Raw genomic sequence first — 12,632 nt, forward strand, 5'->3', positions numbered from 1 at the left:
GATTACCTTGCTTCATAGGATGGAGTATAGTTGGAAGACCCAGATAAAGGACATGAGTGGAAAGGACTACTCTCATGTGATTTACCACAACACTTTTCTCTGTTGGAGGGAAGCAACAGGAGGTGGGGTGGCAAGCGAGAGGGCTTCTAGATCCTGATTCACTTAAGGCTTGCCTGCTTGGTTCCCAAAACCTAGAAAATCCAGAGTACCACCAATTTCACTTAGCTTTTCTTGTGACTGTCGTGAGGAACTCTGTAGTCAGCTCTAGTGCAGCTGGAGGATTGTGAGCAGGTCTTTACAAATAAAAGGTTGCTAGGCTTAGGACTGTTGTGGCCAAAGCCAGTCTGCAGCAGGAAAAATGTTGAGGATGTGGGAAGTGGGTTTATAACACACAAGTGTTTTTCTCTGAGACAGCATCGTGAATGGAGTGAAGCACTTCACTCTTAAGAGAGAAGCAGCAATAAATTTTATTGATGTAAGACAGTGAGTTAAGAATGTTCAAAGGTAAATGTGGTAGTGGTTTAACAAGATTTGAGGGCAAGATACAGTGGATTATTTACTGCATACAGGACAAGGTCAGACAAAACTGTCAGGGAGACCCTCTCATTGAGTCACAAGGTTCAGCCTGGACCCCTTTGCTTTCAAAATTCCTTCTCAGGGAGGAGTCTAGGTACAGCTGGATCCAGTCCTCATCCCAGTCTTGGTCAACAGTTTATGTCTGAAGGCTTATACGTGCACAATCAATTTAAGATATAGTCTTAAAGAAGCTTCAAAGTTTTGCCAGGATCTGTTGCAGCAAGGAATCTCTCAACCTTGAGCAGTAATCTTGAGAGAGTTACTCAAGGGGCTGTCCTGGCGTGCAGCCTGCTGCCATGCAGGAGAGCTCCAGTGGCTCCTGGGCTGCTCACTCTTTATGGAGCAAGGTGATTGACTTGAAGTCATGTTTGCATACTGACTACAGATGGCAGTTTCTTCCAAATGGGGACTGAGTCAAGCACCAACCAGCACTGTGGCCAGGTGGGCCTATTACTATAAATTAGCCCATGGCTGTTGTGATTTTGTCTGTCTCCTCTGGATACACTTTGAGCCAGATGCGGCCATCGTAACCAGACACATCAGGAACACGTCAGGTAGGGAGCTGGGAAGCACACTGTCACAGAGAAGAAGGAGGGTTTGGTGTCCAGTGACTATGGGATTTTGGGGTTGTCTTCTACGTTGGACATGCCTTGTTCGTGCAAATGATTCACCTCATACATATTAAGGAAAGCTGCAGAGTGCTGTTTAGATTTGTGTCATTCCGGGCCAAGTAGAAAGCATTCAGCTGCAATAAGAGGACCCGCTATTTGCTGCATGGTCTCTTGAACTTAAAGTAGCTCTAAAGTCAGAGATCCTGGCCCTGGACCAAGCAGGAGCTCATCAGGCTTGGATGAAGTAGGAACAGCACATGCATCCATGTGGTTTCACCTGCTTTGTTAAATGACTTCTTTTTCTCCAACCCATGCACCTGAGATGTATTTAGAGGTTATGTTCACGTATCAGTCTGCATCTCGGTTTGAGAGGATACACAGCTGCTGATTCTTTTTGTCCTGTGTGATCTAAGCCGGTTGAATTCTTAACGAGTTTTCAATTTTAGTTCTTTAATGGGGTCCTGGGAAGATTATTTTATCTTTAGAGTGGTCTTTTTGATGGTTGCCTGCTGAGCCAGAACATAGAAAGCACCAATGTTTCACTTTATAAATTCCCGTCTTGGTTTAGGAGCAAAATCTGTCATTGTCTGTGTAAATCTTGAGTAATTTTTCATACGATTTTCTTTTAAAGATGTCTGTGTGGACCACAACAATCTTTACCTAGTGAGCTTTCCAAAGCTTTGCTTTGACTTGTGGGTTAGAATCGTTTGAGAAAAGAGGTTGAGGAGGTAAGAAAGATGGGAAGAGGAATGAGAGTTATTGGAACAGGTATACAAGAAGATGGATTGGCGCATAAATACATGGGAAATCTTAAACTTTGTTATTTCTGTTGTTTATATAGCAATTTGAGTCTCTCTTTTGCTGGTAAGCTAATTAACATTGGAAACAACTGATGTTCTAGCATAAGCTGTTCAATTTATGAACCAGAATTAACAAAACATTTCTGAAATACTTTCTGATTTACCTTTGTTAGCAAAGCTTGCTGAAGAATGAACAAAATCAAGAAGAAATGATACTTCACTTCCTTCTGGATCTCTCTAGTCAGTGTGGTGTGTCATTTCCCTGTACTCCAAGTGGGACGTCTTTTGAGTTAACATCTTCCCTTCATGCCATTGAGGATGATTCAACTATGGATGCGAAATCTCTTTGGGATGATGTGAGATTGCATCTTCGACGATTTTTGGTGAATAGACTGCAAAATCAAGAAGAAACAAATACTAATGCTTTACAACAACAAATGGAGTTTAAAACTCAGTGCATACAGCAACTTTTGTTTCTTTATCCTGAAGCAGAAGTCTTAACAAAGTATCAAAGTATGCAGAATAAACTGGTTAGCGATCTTCTACAGAACTGCATTTTGTCTAGTTGTGGTGAAACAAATTTTGATAAGGTGGTACATGGTTACCAAAGTTCCATACCCACATTGTGCACAATGATAAAAGAGGATTTGTATATACTAAGTGGAACTATTGATCCTTCATCATCATTGAAGTTTATTAATGAAACTTATCTGGATACCATCACTGAAGAAATGACAGTTCTTCTTGAAAGACTTTGTGAGCTGCAGTTCAAAGAAAATGCTCTACATATAGTTAAGGCAAACAAGATTTCAAAGAAGCATAGAGGAACAGTTCATGCTGTGGGTTAGTAGCCTTATTTTATGTTCTTTGCAGTTAGATATTATTTTAATTATACTATTTTTTTTTTTTCAGTGTACTTGATTATTTCCTGTGAAGAGAGAGGCCTGAGATTTTTAATTACAGTTTTATGTTTTAACCGTATTACTGCAGTTGAATTATGGACTGCATCAGAACTGTGATGAAAAAGGTTTTAAAGTAGGGGAGAATATCTTATGCTTATACAGAAGCCCCATTATAATTCACTGTATAACATTGTCATGTCATAGTCATTTTTTCAGTCTAACTTATTCCAACTGATGAAATATATAATAGTATAAGAACTATTTAATATGGATTTAAAAAAACACAAACTCCTCAATCTACTACCGCCACTTTTTTCAAATTGACAGTAGCTTAAAGGAAAGTCTGTACAATAATGTGACCGTGAAATAGACACAGATTCATACATGAGAGCTGACCCAAAAGATTACTACACAGATTCTAATTCTATTGGAAAAAAAAAACCCAAATCATTTAAGTTTTCTAGTCTTGTGAAAGTATGGTAAGTAGTGTTAATGCTACCTGGTCATTTCTTCTTGTTCTAAGGGATTTAAAGCAGGAAAGGAATCTGTTATTGATGTGGTGTTTTCCGTACTTTCTTTTTATGGTTGGTGAGTCTGACATGCAAATTTCCAAAGGGAAGAATCAGAGCTTTAGAAGAAAAATCATACAGAATGGAAACTTTCATAACATAATTGCATGATTTTGTGTAATTGCTTTTTCAGTGCAGAGTTTTGAGCACTCCTCTGTGCAAGAATTGTTTGTTTAAAATACAGCCTTCCATAAAGGTGAAGTAGTTTGCAGACAGAAAATATTGAAAGTTTAGAATCATATGAAGAATACAGAAACAGTAGATCAATCTTTGGGTTGTGCAACATACACAAAGGGTGAGTGTCGTGATGATTTGTGAGGTCTACGCAAAAGATAATTGTACTCTTCTGAGTTTTAAAGTCAATATACATGTTAATGTAAGTCAACTTGAAATTCCTCTAGAAAAAATGCAGAAATAATTGTCAACAGGAACTGAAATATGAAGGAATATGTGGAAGATAAGAAAGACAAGGTAAGGAAACAGGCATGCAGACAAATAATGTGAAAGCATGAGAAGTTCAATGTAACGCTGATATATTAGTGGGATGGAGTGTTGGTGGGAAACAAGAAGAAGTAGTGTCAGAGTAATGTTGAGTTCTGCAATAAATGACAATAATGGTATCTTTGAGTTACATAGTGAGATGGGAGTCAGTGAAAGGATTCACTGATGAAAAAATGACTGGTAGGAACAGGAAGTTTGTAACTTAATTTTTCTTTCAGTCTCAAAACAGCTCACGAAGATGCAAAACTTCAGTTATCTTTATTTTACATCTAAGACACGAGGGTTAAAGTGACCATAAGGGTGACTCTTTAAAAACCCCACAGATTAACTGCTTCTGTATTACACGGAAGAAGAGAACAGTCTTTCAGTCCCATAAGAGAATAATTCTTCTGCTTGAATCTTGTTTGCCACAAGATGTCTTTGCATGTTTTTGTGCCAGCACATCTCTCAGGACAGATTTGCAGAGCACGGTTCTATTGTATATTCAAAAGAACAGAGGAAGATGAAAATACACAAAGTAATCTTGGGACCTGCTTGCAACTTTTAAAACGTTTGCTGCAATTAATTTTTTAAAAAAATCTCTATATTTCATAAATCCACAGATTTTATTTTGATTCAAAATTTATGAAAAATTGGATTAGCAGGTGCAGCAGCTATCCCCCTAGACCCCATAAAATGTGTTTAGAAGTGGTGTTTGTGAATACCATTTAATATTCAAAATTACTTTCTTCACAACGGCTGTCATGCTCATGTCTTTATCTCTTCACTGTATGTAAAGTACTTCATATTATTTTACTTCAAGAGGTTGGTATGGGAGGGAGGCAAGCACTGGTTCACCTGCAGTCTCGTTTACTAGTTTTGTGCAGAATCAGACTGTTATAGATGGTCTGTGGTTGTAGACTGGAGGCAGCCAAACAATAAAGCGATAATAGTGAAGTCAGCTGGGGATGTCATAGGGGGACAGATTTGTGAAGTGACGCAGGATTTTTTTTTTTATTTTATTTTTTGGACATCTTGTAGGCTGTTAATTGGTATTATTGATCAACTCAAGCAAAATTTATACTTTATATCATTACCAAAACAATTATTGTTGAATAGCTAATTGCGTGTGAGCTCGTATGTGAAGAGTCTTTTCTGGGAAGAGATTTCTCTCTTCTGAATGTTTGGATATACTACATTTATACCACGCTAAGTCAGAAAAAGGCACTTTTCCTTTGAAATTAGTGCGTTCACAAGGCAGTTTACACTGAAATAGCTATTTTGGAAGAAATTGTACAAAATAACTGTTTTGGGAGGTTTCTAAGGGTAGACGAGTTCTTAGTGTGGAGTGGTTTTTCCTGCTTGGAACTTGTATTAAATTCTGATACTTTTCCTGCCCAACCACAACTGAGAGTGAAATTCTGAATTTATTCATAGGTTAAGTTAAAAGACAGATTTAATAGTTTGCCTTGACAGTGATACCCAGTTTGCTGAGTATCAAAAAAAACCCCAAAACATTCTGGAGTATGGAGGGAACAGGAGAAAGGGAAGGAGATCTTTTTTCTTAGCTGAAAGACAGTTGTACCAATGTGTTTCTTATTTTTTGATGCGTCTTGCGTCTGCCCTTTGAGAACCACCAAACCAACACATTTCAGAACAGAGGTGAAAAAGGGGTTTGTGTTTCCTTAGTCCACCCTGAGAGAAATGTGGTTTTTGGTTTGTTGTGGGTTTTTTGTTTTGTTTGGTTTGATTTTTTCATAAGAACTGCTATAATTGATCCAACTGTATAAGAGAGGTAAAAAACTCAGAAAATAATAAAACAGTGCTAGAACTTCAGAAAACATATAGATGACCTCCTTCTGTCAGGAAAATCTAGGTAGTCTATAACAAGCTTTAACTGAGTTATAAATCTTTAACATGTTTCATATATAACAATCTATTTGTGAAGTAAGGAATTAATATTTTTCTTTTCATACTGTATTAGAACAGTTATTTGTCAAGTGCTGTAATGAGATTGTGTCAGTTTATCAGGATTGAGGGTGAGCATGGTTTGAGAGAGAAGCTGGCAAAATGGTATGTGAAAAAAGGCAAATTCTTTGGAACTTGCCATCTTTGATTGCAAACTCTAGTGGAGGCAGGTGGCTTTATGTTATAACTTGAACCTGTTCCCACTTAAATCATTGACTCTATTACCTTTAACAGTGCAGGTTTCAGCCAGTAGTATTTGGGTTGCATTGTTGTGTTAGGTTTTTATCTAGCATGGGTCATAATTTCTCTGTGCGCTCTCAGCACATCATTGATGTTTGCAATCTGCTAAAATAATATCTGAGGAACGTTTCCCAATCCCCCTCAAGATATTTTTGATAGAATTTTGTAAAATGTTGTTTCAGCCTTTCTATCCTATTAATCATGTGTGTCTTTCAAAAGTTTATGCAATGTAACAGTTATTTTAAAAAATGCTAAAAACATTATGTACCTGTTAACGTACTTAGCTTGGAAAGAATCATGCAGACAGCTGGTTTTCAGCTTATCTCTTATGATTTTTTGCCTCAATTTCCAGTGTGATATTCCTCAGAAATTATTTGCAGTAAGTCTATTAAATGTGGATTGTACTTCTAGCTTTTGAACCTTTCTCGTGATCATTTACAAAAATGTTAAGCTAGTTTAATCTGGCATTACTAACCTGTCATAATCCTTCATCTCTTTTAGATGAAGAAACAGCTACTCTTAAAGTGATAAGACATCAACAAAAAAATTTTAAAAAACATGAAATCATACACATTTTTTTTATTTAGTGGAAGGTTTTCTTTGGTTTTATTTATATAATTTTATATATGTATATATACAGGGATCGTGTAAATACATGTGTAGATTAATTAGCATTTAATTTTAATTAAAGCATTAGTATTTTAATTTCCTGTAGTTAAAACTAAATGGAGATTAGAGCTTTGAGGGGTTTTTTTTATGACATCTTCAAGTTCATTGGCTCAATATTTTAATTTAGTCACAAACTTGCCAGAGACTCTTAAATAGGCTCTCCAATCTAATGGCATTTGCAAATAAAATATATTTTTGGTATGTTTATATGATTACTAACTTAAAACAATGAAATTTCTTCTTAAAATCTGAGGCAACAGATAGTGTATTCATCAAAATCAGTAGTTGATTGTTTTTAAGAAAATACTATTTCGAAGTGGAGGTAAACTGAAGTGATTGAGGTTTGACTAAGTACATTTTTATCTACAAAGTAATTAAGTCACCTTGACTGATGTATTTTAGTATTCATATTTTACACTTTTACCCTGGTATACCATCCTCTTATGTGTCCAGCAGGCTTCCTCTCTCTTTTCTTTCTCCGGAATACAACCGACTTCCATGCTATTCTAAAGATATATTCAAATGCAAACTGTGATTTAAATGATGATACTTTTAATTTATTATCTTTTAATATTCATGAGTTCCTAATGAATATATTGTGTTCGTGGAACCCCTAATGTGAATATCGCATCTATCTAAACTTGAAAAGAAGGACTCAATGTTGTTTAGAGGAGCTGCATTTGTGCAGTGAAGTCGAAAGCAAGAAGAGAAAGCGGCTTTGGAGTAACTTGTTGAGATGAAGGTGACTTTGGGACATTATATGAAAGTACTTGATAAGAAAAATCTATTTGGACATCATTTATCCTTACATATTCCCAGCGATTTGCTGTCCAGAAAACTTGAAATATGAGGTTTGGTTTTTTTGCTTAAATTTGACTTAAATTTGATGTCTTCTGTACATTCACGTGCACATGGCACTATTTCCTGTAGTTTATCATTTCCTCCCTTTGAAATAAAGAACCTTAGTTTCAGACTTGCTTTTATCCTACCATATAATTTAAATTCAGTCAGTTTGTGATCTCTTGAGCCATGATTATTGCCCACAACCAATCTTCTATGATCTTCATCTTATCTATCAAAAATATGCCTAAAATAGCATTGATACCTGCTGATTTACTGACTGTGATGAAAAAAAAAACAAACAGGTATTCATGTCTGGGAATAATTAGGATTGAATAACTTTAGTATAAATTATTCTCCCTATTTTTATATCTGGAAATTAAAGAATCCCAGACTTGGTTTCGTGTAATTAATATTTATGTCTTTGCACCTTTTTTGAGATTTCAGTCCAGGTTGCAATTTACAGCAGATAATTTACACTATTTATGTTGCAGTTGCAATTGCTTTTCTGTCATGTTTTCTTATCTGTGATCCGTTGTTGAAATCTGTCTTTTTACAAGAATTAGGAAGAAGGGGGAAAGCGTGTCAGGCACTTGGCTTACTACCGTTCTGTCCTAGAAAGTCCTGTTGCGTCTTTCTGAAGTAAGGCATGCTAATGTAAAGTAGTCCCTATGGATTATGGTCCTACATCTGGGTCGTGGCAATCCCAGGCACAAATACAGACTGGGTGCTGAATGGATTGAGAGCAGCCCTGAGGAGAAGGACTTGGGAGTACTGGTGGACGAGAAGCTCAATATGAGCCGGCAATGTGCTCTTGCAGCCCAGAAGGCCAACCACATCCTGGGCTACATCAAGAGGAGCGTGGCCAGCAGGTCGAGAGAGGTGATTCTTCCCCTCTACTCTGCCCTCGTGAGACCTCACCTGGAGTACTGTGTCCAGTTCTGGAGCCCCCAACATAAGAAGGACATGGACCAGTTGGAGAGGGTCCAGAGGAGGGCCACGAAGATGATAAGAGGGCTGGAGCACCTTTCCTATGAGGACAGGCTGAAAGAGTTGGGGCTGTTCAGCCTGGAGAAGAGGAGGCTCCGGGGTGACCTTATAGCGGTCTTCCAGTACCTCAAGGGGGCCTACAAGAAAGATGGGGAGAGGCTGTTCAGGAGGGCCTGTTGTGATAGGACAAGGGGTAATGGTTTTAAAATAGAGGGAGGTAGATTCAGATTGGATATTAGGAAAAAATTTTTTACCATGACAGTTGTAGAACACTGGAACAGGTTGCCCAGAGAGGTGGTCGATGCTCCATCCCTGGAGACGTTCAAGGCCAGGTTGGACGAGGCCCTGAGCAACCTGATCTAGTTGGAGATGTCCCTGTTCCTTGCAGGGGGGCTGGACTAGATGACCTTTGAAGGTCCCTTCCAGCCCTAACCATTCTATGATTCTATGATTACTGATCATAGCAACCAGTATCACATCCTGCCTCAGCAGTTCCATTTCATTATATTGCCCAGATCCTTGCTTTAATACAAGCAAGTTTTCAGTTTTAACTATAATATGTTGTTAAGGGCCAAACAATTTAGAAATATAAAATTTTAAAACTTAGTTATGGAGGTTTATTTAATTTTTTTTTCCATTAATTTAAGCTTTAAAATATTTCAAGACCTACATACCTAGTGCAGTGAATTTTAGACATTATAAAGACAAAAATAAAAAAATGATAACGGAAACTTGAACTTCACCCTCCTTGCACATCCTTCTCTTTTTTTCTTCCTCCAGCAAACCCATCATAACCTGCTCATCCCTTCTAATGGACATGCTGGTTTTGTTTCTGTTTCTGCACAACAGCAGTAGCCCATGTGCTTCTCTTATATATTTCTGCCTGCTTGGCATCTCCTTCCCTCTTCTATTTCTGCTGTCTTTATCACTTTGCAGAGTGCCTGGTAACATAACTTTTACAGGAACGGGGCTTTAGGGGCCTGTATAAAGCAAGATAAGGAGCAGGTTCTGGAAGGAGTGGAACCTGTATGCAAATGGGCTTTGCAACTCTTTGAGCTGCACTGCACAGGGTGATGTATCGCACAGTCTTCTTCATATCTTACACAGGTGGAGTGAAAAGTCCTTCAGTTTTCATCCATGAAAGATGGGGAAGTAACGTGTATCAGGTAAAACCATAGCACTTCTCTCATGCGTATATAACCTTCACAGAAAACAGGAGGACATCATCAAAAATGACTGATGCTGCATATGGATTGAGTGAAAATGCAGATGTCATCATTAGATTTTTTACTCTATAAATACCAGAGACTCCTAGTTTTGTGTTATAAGCTAATAAATATTGAGACATTTAGTAGGTTTAATTGTCACTGGAGCAAACAGTGTTGATGGGAATTTGTAATAGGGAGTTAAAATTGAAAATCAGTGGACGTACAGATACGATGCAGATTTCTGCAGCTGTCTTTGTTCCTTGGGAAGCCTGTAACATTTTGACAACCAAAACAAGGTGCTGTTACTCGGGGGAAACAAAATAAATGTTTTTGCATTTAATATAGGAAATAATGTGTTTCATAGCCTCTTTGTCACATATTATTTATTTCTTATCCTTGCAAGTTTTGTATTTGTTTTCTACTGCACAATTATATTAAATAGAAATATGAGTAGTACTGAGGAGAAAATAAAACCATCTGTTTGAACATACAGAGTTGAAGTTTTAATAAAAGAGAAGTACTTTTTAAAAGGCCATATGAACATAATACCCTAGGACCACAAATGTGTTTCTAGTGTGAAAGTGACATTTCATAAAGATTACAAAAGCATTAAGCTTGTTACTTGTTAAGCTTGTAGTAGGGGGTAAGATAACAGTATCTAAGTTACTGAAATGTCAATTGAACTGGCAGAATTTCAAAGCTGGTAGCATGCCTGAACACCTTCCTTCTTTTTAGAGCAGTTCTTTGAGATTACTTATTAAGCCAATAATGTGAAGATGGGCAGTGAAATCTCATTATTGACTCTTTGTCAGATTGAAAAGATGCCCATGCCAGAATTTTATTATCATGTTCTTTATTTAAAAAGAAAAGTAGTCACTAACTTTACTTTTCAAATTCTTGATGCTTTTAGGTTCTGGTTTTTTAGATTGCTGTGTCCTAATGAAGTTCATCTACTTCATCTTTTCCAGTGGGAACTCAGATCTGTGTCCTGATTTTAGCTATGACAGAGTTAGCTCTTCTTTTTAGCAGCTAGAAGAGCTCCGTGTTTTGGTTTTACTCAGAGGCTTGCTCTGAGAAGAACGTTTATAGCAAGCTGAAGTTTGTGGTTGGCCAAGGACTTTTCAGTGTGCCATGTCCTGACTGGAGTGCAGAAGCACAGCGGGATAAGGGAGGAGCATAGCCGGGACAAGGGAGACACGATTCCCCTTGTGATTTGTGGTGGAACTTAAGATTGAGGGCCAAACTGGCCAGTTAGTATTCCATATCATGCAGCGTCATGCCCAGTATAAAAGTGAGGGTCAGCTGGAAAGAAGGGCTGTGGCTCTTTCGCCGCTTCTGCTCCTTTGCGCTTGCTGCGCTTTTGCTCTATTGCTTTTTTTTCCTCCCTATTCCAGTACTCCCACTCTCAGAGTACTCTCTCTCTCTCTCTCCCTCTCCCTCTCTATTTCGGGGCCTCGTGTTCGTCCGGAATTGCAGCTTCGGGATGAGACAGGCTTCGCATACGAGGGGGTGGTGAGCATCTACACTGTGTATTACTTATCTGTATTAAATTGTTCTTATCTCAACCCACGGGTTTCCCATTTCTCCTTTAATTCTCTCCCTCATTCCTGGGGCTGGAGGAGGGTGAGTGAGCAACCGTGTAGGGTATGGTTGCCGGAGCGGCCTAACCCACAACAATCTGTTTTCTGAATTTTGTAGACGTTGAAATGGGCATAGTTCCATTCTTGGTATTTTTGTTTTTCTTTCAATATGTCCACAATTAGCAAACACCAACTAATTATCTTCATTTTTACTCTCTCAGCACACCTGCATGTTCTTCTTCAGCATGAAAAGAGCATTTAACTCACTGTGCCCTCTAATTATTGCATTCTCCTCCCAAGTTTAAAAGATGAAAGTGATTTACTCTCCAGTCTGACACTTTGTGAGTGGTCAGAGGTCAATTTGAGATTTATATACTACAGTATTCTGTTTAATAATAAAAAGTGGCAAAATCTGAGAATTACTAAGCTACGCTGTCTTTTACTTCAGAATATAGGCCTGTATGAAGAAAAGCACGTAGAACTGTGGCAGATAAGAGAAGACTTCAAAAATGTCTTTTAAAGAGGCCCCTGCAGTATTGATTGAAAAGAAAGTTGTTACATACAGGAGTCTTTTCAATATATACAGCTACCATCATATAATCACAAGTTAATTAGATGGTCCTGGCTGTGATTTTTGTCTAGAGAAAGAACTTCTTAAGTCACGAAACATATATTCAGAGAGCAAATTTAACTTGAGAAGGGCAAAATTATTTTAATAAACTATAGGGGTTTGGGTTTTTTTTTCAAAAAATTGTCTGTGTTTAAATTGGGGTTGTGTCACATCCCCGAGGTGGATGCTACATGCTAAGTTAGAACATGAATCTCCTTTACACTGTGCCGTAGAAATTTTAAAAAACTGTCCCATCTTCAGTCAAGGGGCTGCTGTATCTACGGTTTTTGAAAAACAAAGCTTTCAGTCATTTTATAATACTTTTCACTACATTTGCTGAATATAGCAAGGTAATGTAGATCTTCCTGTCTGCCTGATCTAGAGAGAATAAGAGTGGTTATAATCCAGTCCAACTTCTTAGTTAGTAATTCAGCAGTTAGTGCTCTGGAGATTTTTAGTATCCCTAAACATTGGGGACTGTCTGGAATTGAATCAGTTATTGGTCTCAGACTTTCAAGAAGAGCTTCCTTTTCCTCAGTAGCTTCATGCACTGATCATCCTCTGGCTAAGATCCAGATCTTTGTATTTA

General features: G+C 37.8%; 1 protein-coding gene across 1 annotated transcript in view; it reads left to right on the forward strand.

The window, feature by feature from the left end:
• The window catches only part of KIAA0825 (KIAA0825 ortholog), a 241,253-nt gene that overhangs the window by 15,312 nt on the left and 213,309 nt on the right, over positions 1-12,632 (forward strand). The window contains exon 3 of the mRNA XM_086629541.1: positions 2,161-2,830. Coding sequence (XP_086485667.1) covers positions 2,161-2,830 — 670 coding nt within the window. The remainder of the gene's footprint in view (positions 1-2,160; positions 2,831-12,632) is intronic.

The sequence above is a fragment of the Tauraco erythrolophus genome, chromosome Z (genome assembly GCF_009769465.1).
Source record: "Tauraco erythrolophus isolate bTauEry1 chromosome Z, bTauEry1.pri, whole genome shotgun sequence".
Classification (NCBI taxonomy): domain Eukaryota; kingdom Metazoa; phylum Chordata; class Aves; order Musophagiformes; family Musophagidae; genus Tauraco; species Tauraco erythrolophus.